We start from the raw sequence: 12,480 nt of genomic DNA, 5'->3' as shown, positions 1-12,480 counted from the left end.
TATTATATTAGAAAATAAATGATGAAGACGATCATGTATATGTTGTTTTATCCATGTACAAATAATGAAGTCGATTTTGGGTATATGATTTTTTTAGTTAATGTTAAAAATAAATAACATGTTTTCTTTTTAAATATAAATGATAATTTTTTTAACAAAAATTTAGATTATGTATTATATATTATTGTTGTAATGATATTTTATAATATTTAAAATTATATTAATATAAGTATTAAATATCTAGTCTTATATTACATAGTATATTTGAATTCAAATTAATATAATTAGTAAAAAATTAGGATGGTATATTATTATCGTAATAATATTTTATAACAGGTGAAGAATTCAAATTTATATTATTATAATTATTAAATAAGTAATTTTATATTAAATTTTATTATAATAATGATACTTTATAATATTTAAATTTATATTAATATAATTAATAAAAATCTATTTTTAATTTATTTTAAAGATATATCTTCTTAAATATTTAGAATATTCCCTTAAAATTAATAAAAAAAACAGTTAAATATCTACACACTTTTATATAAAGATAAGGAGATACAGAAGAGATATTTGAAATAAATCAAATTTGTTTTTCTGATGATTATTATTTATAAAATTAACTCAATAAATTTTGCTTGTATGATCTCTTACAAAGACTAAACAAATTAACAGAAAAAATTAATAAATGATTGTTTTTATTGAAAATATCAATGAGAAACCAAATAAATTAATAGATATTTCATGGTTTTCTATACAGCAACATAACTGATCGAATATATTAAAAGCGAGGTGCATGGTGTTGCTAGGGCACTTCATTTCGATAAATGAATCAATCGAACAAGATTAATAATGAAGTCAAGTACTACTCTTTATTCAATGTTGTCCTCTCGACCGTAATATTCATCAATTCGTTTTTTCCTTCCGCCAATTTGACAAATGAATACGGTCTGGCTAGCTTGTTAATTTACGTGGAAATATATATTTATCGACCTATTCTCAATAAATCTACATATACATTAATTGAATAAAGAATAATTATTAGATCAGACAATTAGGAGTTGTGAGGCAGCAAAAAATCAACGTCGTGGGTCGGCGATTCATTACTCTCTCTCTCTCTCTAGAAATTATTAATTTGTCACCGGAGCAGCGAATGAGAATGCCTGAGTAATTGGCTTATCAAAGGCTGATTTCCATTGCCTTTACAGAGCACAAGATTCTTCACTCTCTCTGTCATCTGTTTTTCGATAATTTCATCTCTTAATTAGTCCATGCATGTATTGATCTTATACAAATTAATATGTATTATATAATGCAGAAAAGAATTAATTCATCATCGGATTAATGCAGAGAATATATAATATTAATAAATATAAGTCCAAACCTTTCCCAAACTTGCCCTCGTGTAGGGAACAGATCGTTGATATCCAATATTATAAGTAGCAATAGAAGTTGGGGGAGATTTTCGACTTGGTTCTTCTCGTTCCCGGCACACCAGTTTCCCATGGCTTCTACTTCTGGTCATTATTGTACTATTACAGTCCGTACGCCAGCTTCCATTCGATGTGCTTGGGAGGCTTGCCTCCTTAATTAACACCAAAACCACATAAATTTAATTTATGTCAATTTTTGATAATAATGAACTGTCAAATTTGATGAGAAATTCATCTTTTGGTTTGTTTACCATTAGGATATTTATAATTTAGGCTTTATATATATAATTGTATGTTTTATATAGAAATTTTCTATATAATTATTATTAGCTGATGTGAATCAAGACTTTGCATACCAGAAAAAGAACGGTTGCGCAGTGCTTCAGAACTTCAAGATTCATCCGAACATCATCAAGGCTTCTGTTTATTAAAACAATTATAATTTGCACTCGATCGGAAATAAATATTTTAGTTAATTATATAAACGCAAACCTGTGTTTTTGCTGCCCAAGCCCGAAATAATCAGCCAACGTCGCCATCTAAAATTATACATCAAAAGTAAACGAAACTCATAAAATTACACACTATAATTACTTAAAAATAAAAGTAATATACGTATATAATTAAGGGTTTTTGATGGTTTTGAATTACGTAAATACGTACCTTCATATTACCAGCTCTTTTGCCAAACTTGTGAGTCAAAACTCTTAAAGAATCAATCATTCCAAGAGGTCTAGGGGCAGGCCTACCAATATCTGCAAAGGCCTCCTTAATTCTTACACAGTCAAACCTTTGTATGTTATGCCCTGCCCATATTCTGCCATCCAAAACGTTAAAAATCTTATCAGCAACTTCTTCAAAAGACGGCGCTTTGGCTACCGTTTCTCGAGTAATCCCATCACACCGAGAAGACCTCAACGACACGGCAGACAGATCCCCTGGCCTTATAACAGTACTGAAGCTCTCCAACTCCACCAGCTTTCGAGGGCAAACTACGATTGCACCGAATTCCAATACCCAGAACCGTTGCCCGGCTCTTCTGGGCACTGTCGTTTCCAAGTCAAAGAACACAATATTCTCTGTCGTACTGCCTTCTTCGCAGTTATTCTTATAAGTAGAAAGCTCCATTTTTTCACAAATTTATTGTCGTTTTGTGTAAGAATGAATGTTGGTGTTTTGGGGTTTTGGTAATTTAATTGTTGAGAATGGTCAACATCAAATTGGTTATATATAATTTAAAGGAGAGGAATAAAATGATGAGAAGAGATAAACAACAAGAGTTTTCTTGTCGTTTGAGATTAACTGACTTGTAGTTCAAGTCAACAGTTTGGGCGTTGGCTTGGACGATGAGGTCCTTAGCTTCTTGAGGATGTCCTATACAATACGATTCCAGTTAGACATACAAAGAGGAATATAAATATATATATATATATAACTATTGCTTTTGTAGAGCAGAAAACTTTGAAGACTGGGAGAATCTTTCAATGAGAAAAGTTAATACAACAACTATTTCTTAACCACAAGGAGAATGTGCTGAATATATTTGAACATTCGTACGTATTAAGCATGGTGTTGTCATTGGTTGGTCAAACAATTTCCTTGTCTTTGAGGACATTTCGGTATGAGAAGCGAAACCCTTTCCGTAGTATTAATTGATTCCTTTGCAATGCGTACAATTTTGTTTTTCCATCCTAATAACAAATGCAAAAACCGTGTATATCAGGTCACAATTTTATTTTTTATACAAGATTGCTATCTATGCCTACGTTTGATAATATATTGACCCAATATAAGAGTTTTGTTTTTTCTTTTATCGTTAATTATGTGTTACATTAAAGGGTTACTTGACTAAAATAATGGTAAAAAGTAACTTCAGAACAAAATGTAATTAAAAAAACTACCTACAGTATTTAAAAATAATTCATCCCACAAAAAGTGAAGATATTGTCAACTCAGCACTGAAAAAATGGGAGCAATCTCGCTGCCCAAATTTTTCTATTTTCCTCGGACTTTCAAAAGTAATATTTTAGTTGCTTACAATATTCATAAAATATAGACTCGTTACCTTTCTACTAAAGATTTACTTTTAGTTATCTTAGGATACCTATTAGTTACCTATAAAAACATGACTTCATTTTTAAATTATATTATGGTGTCTTATTATTTAAGATGTTTTTTTATTACTTTCAAGCATATTTCAGAAACTAACCAGTTACAATAAAGCTTATTAAATAAATTTACTTTAGTATACTACATAAAAATTTTGAATGAAAAACTTTAATACACTTTTTGGTCATTCATGAAATACTACTACTACTACTACTAAAAAAAAAAAATTTGTGTGTCATGCTAAAGGGTTTCTGTGTCAGTGAAAATACTGATGCAAATTCAACTGATTTTAACATCAGTGGGTAACTAATGTGAATGGTTTTTTGTGATGATGCTAAATTGACGCGAATTCCTAGGTTATCTGTGGTAGTGCAAAACTGACGTGAATGGTCTCTTGTGATTGTGCATAACTGACATGAATGCCCAGGTCTTTTGTGACAATTTTAAAATGCTAATAATATATAAAAAAAATTTAGATTTACTAAAATATATTTAGCACAATATCAAATTAAGAAATTGCTGCAAAAATCCATCAAACCTAGAATAATAACTAAAACCCAAAATAATATACATATTAAAAAGTTCAATTTACACAATCAATAAATTCATAACACACAAATCTACAGAGTCAAATGCCCAAACCCTGAGGTTTTACAAAAGAAAAAATCTACAAAAATCAAACATAAATATGCAAAAATAAAACACAAATCTACAAAACATCCATTGTAATATCTGACTTGGAAAAAATTATTTAATTGAGTGTTTGAGGAATTAAGGTTTGATAATGAAAATAATAAAGAGAAGATTATTTTAATTAAAAAAATGAAGAATGGATGCTTATCCATTGCAATATCCGACTTGGAAAAAATTATTTAATTAAGTGTTTGAGGAATTAAGGTTTGATAATAAAAATAATAAAGAGAAGATTTTTTTAATTAAAAAATGAAGAGTGGATTGCTTAAATAGATTCTTTGAGCACTTTAATGTAAAAATAAATATCTGTGTGAATAGTTAATTATTTTAGAGTATAGTTTTTGGGTGGTATTTCATTACTAGAGCCTTAGAATAATTTTAGATAATTATTTAGCTATCCAAGAATTTATTTTGGAGGCTTTAGTCTATGATTTTATGTGCTGGAGATAGACAATAATCATCAAATTATTTTCGGACTATGGATTATGTGTGCGTAGAATATAAAGTCAAATATTTGAGATTTATAATATAGTTCTAAGTCTGTAATTAATTAATTGAGTCACTACTACAAAAAATGGCAATTGTGTCAGTCAAACGCGTCAGTCAACGCAGTTGACTGACGCTGTTGACCAAAAATTAGCATTTGTGACAGTTACGCACTGCCACAAATGATGGGGCAATTGCGTCATAACATACACTAACGCTGTTTAATGGGGCCATTTGCGTCAGTGCCCCACTGACGCAAACGGGCCGTTAACAGCGTCAGTGGGGCACTGACGGTAACGGCCTGTTTGCGTCAGTGGGGCACTGACGCAAACGCCTAAGTGAAACGCGCGTTTCACTATGGAGCGTTTGCGTCAGTGCCCCACTGACGCAAACGACCCGAATAACCTAAATAAACCCTCATCGTCCCGTGTACAGACCCATTTACCTAATGTTCAGAAACAAAAATGCTTGAAAAACCAGAGAAACCAGCGGCACCTCCTTCCACATTTGCTCACCTAGGTACGTTTTTATCAAAAAAATTTTCAATTTTAATGTAAAAATAGTGATTTATATATGTTTTTGTAACTTATATATAGTTTTTTTTGAATTTTTTGTATAGATTTTGTATTTTTGAAGATTGTAGTTTGAAAACCCATAAACTTTCTTGGTTTTTTGGGGTTTTCTACATCAAGAACTCACATTGCTCAATTACCACAAGTAATTTATAGATTTTATAAATTGACATAATTTCGGATTTTTTAATTTTTGGATAGTTTTATATTAATGATTATGTAATTGTTTTAGGTTTAAACTTTGCATTTTAATATTAAATTTTTTTAGAATTTTTTTATTATAATTTATTTTATTTTTATTAAGTTTTTTTTTAAATTTAATTTAATTTGGAATTTACTTATATAAATGAGTGTATATATATTAACGGATATATTTTGTATAACTTTCATTTTATTAATTGTTTAGTTTGATTATTATTAGTAAATTTTTGTTTATATTTTGTTAACTTTTTAAATTTATTTGTAAATTTTGGGTTTAATTGGTTAAATATGTATATATTAAAATTGTTTGTTTTTTTAAGTTATATTTTATTATTGATTTAGTTAGGATATTTATAGTCAATTTTTCTTTATGTGATTTGTTAACTTTTTTAAAAAAAAAAAAACTTTATTTCGGGTTTAAGTATATAAATGAGTACATATAACAAATTATTTGTTTTCTTGAAGCACGTTATTGTTTATTTAGTTACAATATAGCTTTAATATATTTTTCTTTATATTTTGTTAACTTTTTTATTATTTTTTTGTTTATTGTTATATTTGAGTAGGTATTTTGTTGACAACTTTGTTGGTGAGATCAAGCTTTTGGAGGATTTTATATTAGAGGTAATATTTTAAACCTTAATGTATAATTAAGATATTGAACTTAGTAGAATGTACGAATTATAAAATAGTGGAGATAGGATCTGAGACTGTGTGCTGCGGTGATATAAGGTTGTAATTGTGCATGTTTGATTGATTACTTGATTTGTTGTATTTATGTGATGAATATGGGTTATTTAAATTTTGGGAAATATGATAGAAATAAGAGAAATACTGTCCAATTTTTTGTAAGATTTAGTAATTTGAGCAAGTTGGTGAGGAAATTTAAGTTTAAGTAAGTTTAATACTTAGAAATTTAGAACACACAAGAGTACATATATTAACTTTGATATCTGAATTACTTTTATTGTTTTGATCACAAATGTTAACTCTAGATAAATGTTTAAAAAAAATTATAGTGTTGTTTTTCTGTTCATACTGCTATTTTTCTGTTTCTGCTACTGTTTTTTTGTTTCTGGTGCTGATTTTTTTTTTATCAAAATAGGCCAGGGAAATTGGCATAAACATTTGCAATTTCCCTGGTTAATACTTTATGTGACAGTGCCCAACTGACGCAAAAAATACTCATTTTTAACATTTGTGGCAGTGCCCCACTGATGCAAATGACACTCTGGTTTGCATCATGGGCAATTGCGTCACATATCAAACTGACGCAAAAAATCAATTGTGGCAGTTATAAACTGACGCAAATGGCCTTTTTTATTGTAGTGAGTGTTAGACACTATAAGTAGAATTAAGGGTTTAATGGGTAGTTGAAGTTGGTTACTAAGAATTAGTGGTAATCATGGATGGTTAAGGTTTGATTACGTGGCTTAAGTGGGATTAGGCACATGATTAGTGCCTTAATCTTGTAGATTTCGATCACTTAGAGTTTTGGTGGGAAAGTGGCTGACTTGATTTCAAAAAGGAAGCTTTTAATCTTTAAGAAAGGGGAAGAGAGAGTGGCCATTTGCCACCTTTCATTTGGCTACCCATTTTCAAATTCTCAAAGAGAAAGTTGAGAGAAAAGGAGGAATTTTCATTCTCCAAAGCTTTAGCTTAGACAAGGGTAAGCTTGATTCATTGTCTCTTGTGATTTCGGCCATGGTATGTTATGTTTTGGTTTTTCTGTAGAAATTAGAAGCAAGAAGAGAGGAGAACTTTGGTTGTGTAGAGTTTTGGCCTACACATTTTAGTAACAAGGGTAAGGTTTCATCATTGCATGTTGATGGTTTTGATCCTAGAAAGTTTCTTAGTTTAGACTTGTTATTTTAGAGTAAATCGAAAGGGAAGGAAGAACACAAGGGATTTTGGCCATTGATGGTATGGTTTTGTTCACAAGTTTTATTTTCTTTTGATGTATGATGTATGATTTGTTATTTGGAAATGGTTGTGTTATGCTTTAATAATAATGTGTTCTCCCTCTATCACTACAAGAAAAAACAGTATACATAACACTTAAAAACTGCTAACCAGGAGTATTGATAACGCTTTTGAAAACGCTAACATAGCCCTTGTTATTAAAAGTCCTGTCTTTTCTATAACAGTATTCGAATGTTATGTTCGATGTTATCTTAAACTATTCAATACGACATTTTTAGTTGCTATAATATTCAAATAATAACATTTAGTTACAGTATTTGGTCATAAATTTGGAGTTTAATCTTATACTTTATGCATACCACTTTCCAACTGTTATGAAAATTGTTATATTTGATCATTTTATAACGTTTTTAGTTCATTATATTATATAAATCATAACTTTTTGTCCCAATTATAATATATTATACAAAACAACACTACAAGAAAAAATGCTTTTAATAACACCAAAAATGTGTTTTCAAAACATACCATAACACTTTTTGATGTGTTAAGACCGACTATGTTATTGTAGGCCAGGGTACTTTACATAACACTTTATTATTGTTATACAGATGTGTTATTATACTGTCAACGATAACACACTTTCTGTGTTATTTTAATAAATAGATAAGTGTTTAATTATATTATTTATAGTCGATTATATAACACATTTCAATACTTATAAATTTGTGTTATACTACACTTTAGTATAACACATTATTTGTGTTATATAATGAAGTTTGCATAACAAAATTCTTTACATAAAAAGTGTTATTGTAATAGATATTATAACACAATTTTCGTATTGTTTTAATATTTAGATAAGTTTAAATTCTCATTATATATTCATTTATATAACACTAATTTATTCTATTATATTTTAATTTTTTTTATATAATTAAAATTAGCTTTCTAATATATACTAGCATCATCAAATTAACTTGATTTTCAAATAACAAAAAGTAAAAACATTCAACATTGTATTAACAATCCACAAATTAGTTTAAAACATTCAACACTGTTATCAACAACAAAATGTTCTTCAAGTATTCAAGTAGTTTTAAATATTCAACATATTGAAAAGTTACTACTTTCAACACAAAATATTCTACAGCTGCCCAACACAAAGCCTTCAAAATTAAGTATCCTTTTCTCCTCCAATTGATGGACAAAGAGACATTTTTCTCCTACAATAGCAAATAAAAGGTAAGGTATATGCTTAAAAAAATTAAATAATATGAATCAAATAATAAAACTGTATACAATATAAGACTTAAGCAAGCAATACCAGGTGAACATACTTCAAAATTCAAAATACTGCTATCACACAGTGAATAGATACATATTACAGTAAACAAACATTAACATTTTTAGGTTAAAGGGGTCTCAATTTCACCCTAAAGACATCTCTGGTTCACGTGCTTAATTACTGAGACAACATGTTAAAAGTTTGGGAGATTTGAGTTACAAAAGCGTTTAGAATGATACTATTATTTCTAGGGTAGATCCATTGAATCTCATATCTCATTTAAAGGAGAGGTGTAATAGAATATGGAGCTCAAGCAGGTACTAAACTCTAGACCTTAAGTTATTTGGGCACTAACAAGTAATTACAAAACAGTGATACATATTCGCAGTCAATTATGCTGATATAGTACAGTGTAGTGTTTACAAACGTACATAAATTACTGTAGAATCCTCAACCCAATGCAAAGAAATAAAGAAACTTACACACATTCTGCTAGCCAAGTTCCTTAAGATAGGGATGATAAGAGGTGAATAAGTTCCACAGTCCTGAAGGGAAATTCACCTTCTAGGTTACAAAGAAGACACCGAATAGGACCATCAACAAAACTTTCTCAGTCCCAAAACTGACTGCAAAGTGATTCCTGAAAAATTTAAAGCAATAAATCCAATCAAAAAACTACGAAGGAAAAGAAAAATGTCAACTTTAATAGAACCACCAATGAAAAATCAACAAAGCTATAATACATGCAGAAATCTGAAGAATATAAAGCTATAATACTTTTTTAATTCTGTTAGATTTAAGATATCAGCATCTATTTAATCCACATGTCTCACCATCACAACGTTATCATTTGTTTTAGATTGATATAACATGTAAAATTCCAAACACACCAAAAGAACACTATATCATACAAGCTACATTTTCCTTTTATGAGCATTTAAAGGTAAGTAAAAATATATACACGTATTTACTTGCACATTAGAAAAGTTGAATACTTGAATTCAAGTGTCAAAACTCAACATGTTCACATATATTCTGATGCATTCAGAATCAAGAAAATTACTGAATTAATAGAACATGACCAGGCAAAAGTATGAACTTGCTCTCCTCCAAGAGAGAAGACACAAGTATCATATCATGAACAAAACTGCCAAGACTAAAGGGAAAAAAAACTGGTACGAATAAATTTTTTACCACCCAAATGCAAATCCTCCTCGCCATCACCAAGAACAACAAACCTACGCTGCCCTGATGAAGAGACTGACTTCTGAGTTTTTTTTTTTTTTATTTTTTTTTTATCTGAAGAACTTGTTCCATGCATTGTCTTACTGGTTGGTCTAAATTTTTTTCCTGAGTCCCCTAGATGGTTGGTATGAATTGGATCAAAACTAAGCTTAGAGAACATAGAAACTTTGAAAATTTCGACAACCCCTAAATTATACAAGCAAACAGAGCAAACTAACCCAAACAAATTGACATGGAACCTAAAATCAATTAAAAATAAAGAGCAAAACCTTTAGTATAGTTATCAATTATGTAAATTTCTTTATTACATTGTAATAAAAAGAAGCCCAAGAAAATACCACGACCTAGGTATAAAGTAGACATGAAAACTTACATATTCAAAGCTAATTTTCTTCCCTAGAATTTGCAGTTTGTGGTTTTCCATAAGATCACAATCGAAACTTGTCACCACAAAGTAATTTTATAACTTAAGCCACATCAACAAAACCTTGCCAAGTCAAGTTGTCAAAGTGGTGGTGCACATCAAATACATTTATATTAATCACAAAAACTTCAAAAACAATAGAGGAACTAATGATATATTTAAAGAGAAGAGATTTATCTTAGTTTTGAGAACCCAAATCATATCAGCATTAATTTGTGTTACAAATTCACAAAATAAAATAATGAACATAGGAGATGTGATCAAACATCTACTATGTTAGGAGGAGCTAGAGCAGATGACCAATGTTTAAGGATAAATCTTCTACTACTACAAAGACTACTGAATAAGAGTTACCATCTTCCATTCATTAGCGCTATGCACTTTTGAGCATCCTTCCTGTCCTTGTATCTTACTAAAACAACACCTTGGGGGTGATTCTCACACACCTACAACAATTTCACATGTAACAAGAAAAAAGGCACGGAGAATATAATTGAGCGCCACGCCACTTAACTATGCCAACAGAACCACCACCCAAATCCATAACAGAACATGCTGATACTGAACATTAACCCATAATTTCCACTTTACATAGACAAGGGTTCCTAAAACATTTCACATAACACCTAGAGATTCGCCATAGCATAGCACTAATTGAAGAAAGAATAATTGAATAAGTAGAGATTGTGCCTAGTTTGCAAAAACAAATTAACCTATTCAGAAAAAATGATGACACTAAAGAAAACTCAAGGTTATCCAGGTCGAATTTCCAAGACTGGCAGGATGAAGGGTAAAAAGGCCAAGAACTCCAAGCTAAAGCTCCAAATAAATAGTGGTATTACAATAGCAATTTAAGAGAAAAGAAAATTATATATCTGGCAACAATATTCACAATCACTTCATTGTATAGTTGAATTACCTTGACTGAGTCTAGTGGACCAAGCTTTGAACATTCTTCCTATATGTCAGCCTCTAGTACTGAACGTAAATTTTCATCGGCCTGAGAAAGATGATTTTAACATTCAATTTCATACAAGAATGAGTTGATTCAGATGCACAAGGACTGGTCACTTTTTCTCAAAGAAACTATGACAATTTTATTTTTAACTCACGGTAAAAGACAGATTGACATTTGTATCCACTAAATATGGCATCTTTACTCTTTTTTTTTTCTTTCAAAAAGAGACGTATAACTATCACCGGCATTTTGTTTCAGCATTTTTATAATAATATCATTTTTATTTAAGTCAACTAGTACATATAATTGTCTAAGACGACATATTAAAGAAAGAAAAATCAGTGTTATCCTATAATCATAATAGGTTATGTGGATATGGACAGGACAAAATAGAAATAAAAAAATTAAATCTAGAAACTCCTGAAAGAGTAACTGTGTAGCTACATCACTAAGGTAAGCACATTAGTTTTCAGAAAGATTTCCTAGGCAAGCAACTTAAAACTGAATAGTTAAGAAAATGTTAATCTCAAAAGGCATTACTCATTTGTCAATCATGTGTAGCCAGTAACAAAGGTGGATTCTTTTGTTAGGATAAAAGTTCGCATTACAACTAGTGTGCAGCAGGACTAGTAAATAACCATTGAGAAGAGAGTTTAAAGCCATAGACATTCTTTAACCTACCCTCATTTCAGCAGGCATGAACATATAACGAAGAACAACAGTAGCTGGAATAGACAACTTTGCATCATCACGACCACCTGTCATACAGATGATGGTTTAATGGTTGATGAAACAAAGAAAGAATATAACATAGTTTATAAAAAGACTACTTCCAAGCATATATCATGAGCAACTTAAAAGATGATAATGTTTCACTAAAATTCAGGGAAGTCCAAAAGGCAACTCAAATTGAAGCAATTCAGCACTTATGAAAGAGAAATTAACTTGCAAGCCAATATGCACAAGGATCTGAAGCACTAAAATTTGACTCTAAAACAATATTGACCAACACTGGAATTTTTTTAACAGTATCGTATCAATATTAAGAAAGGAAACAAAGTGAGAACGTAAACAACATGCAATATAAGGTCACTGAACTATTAAATAGAGCATTTAAGAGTACCATAAAAATCTTACCCCAT

The 12,480-nt window shown here is 29.9% G+C and overlaps 1 protein-coding gene across 1 annotated transcript; it reads right to left on the bottom strand.

Annotated features, from left to right (window-relative positions):
- Positions 1-691: 691 nt before the first annotated feature.
- LOC133830061 (protein NEN4) lies at positions 692-2,624 on the bottom strand. The gene is made up of 5 exons (XM_062259968.1): positions 2,103-2,624; positions 1,932-1,978; positions 1,796-1,859; positions 1,391-1,591; positions 692-1,243 (listed from the first exon to the last, which is right to left on the bottom strand). Exons 1-5 carry the CDS (start codon positions 2,565-2,567, stop codon positions 1,145-1,147), a joined length of 876 nt encoding a protein of 291 aa, XP_062115952.1. The 5' UTR covers positions 2,568-2,624; the 3' UTR covers positions 692-1,144.
- Positions 2,625-12,480: the final 9,856 nt, after the last annotated feature.

Source organism: Humulus lupulus, chromosome 1 (assembly GCF_963169125.1).
Source record: "Humulus lupulus chromosome 1, drHumLupu1.1, whole genome shotgun sequence".
Taxonomy (NCBI): domain Eukaryota; kingdom Viridiplantae; phylum Streptophyta; class Magnoliopsida; order Rosales; family Cannabaceae; genus Humulus; species Humulus lupulus.
The sequence above is the reverse complement of the archived record's forward strand: the minus strand, read 5'-3'. Positions and strand labels throughout refer to the sequence as shown.

Bases quoted from the DNA above. Each gene is read 5' to 3' on its own strand.
- LOC133830061 (XM_062259968.1), bottom strand. From the start codon at position 2,567: ATGGAGCTTTCTACTTATAAGAATAACTGCGAAGAAGGCAGTACGACA. The intron at 1,979-2,102 runs GTACGTATTTAC...GTATAATTTTAG, and splicing joins AAAGAGCTGGTAATATGAAG to ATGGCGACGTTGGCTGATTA. The intron at 1,592-1,795 runs GTATGCAAAGTC...GTGTTAATTAAG, and splicing joins GCGCAACCGTTCTTTTTCTG to GAGGCAAGCCTCCCAAGCAC.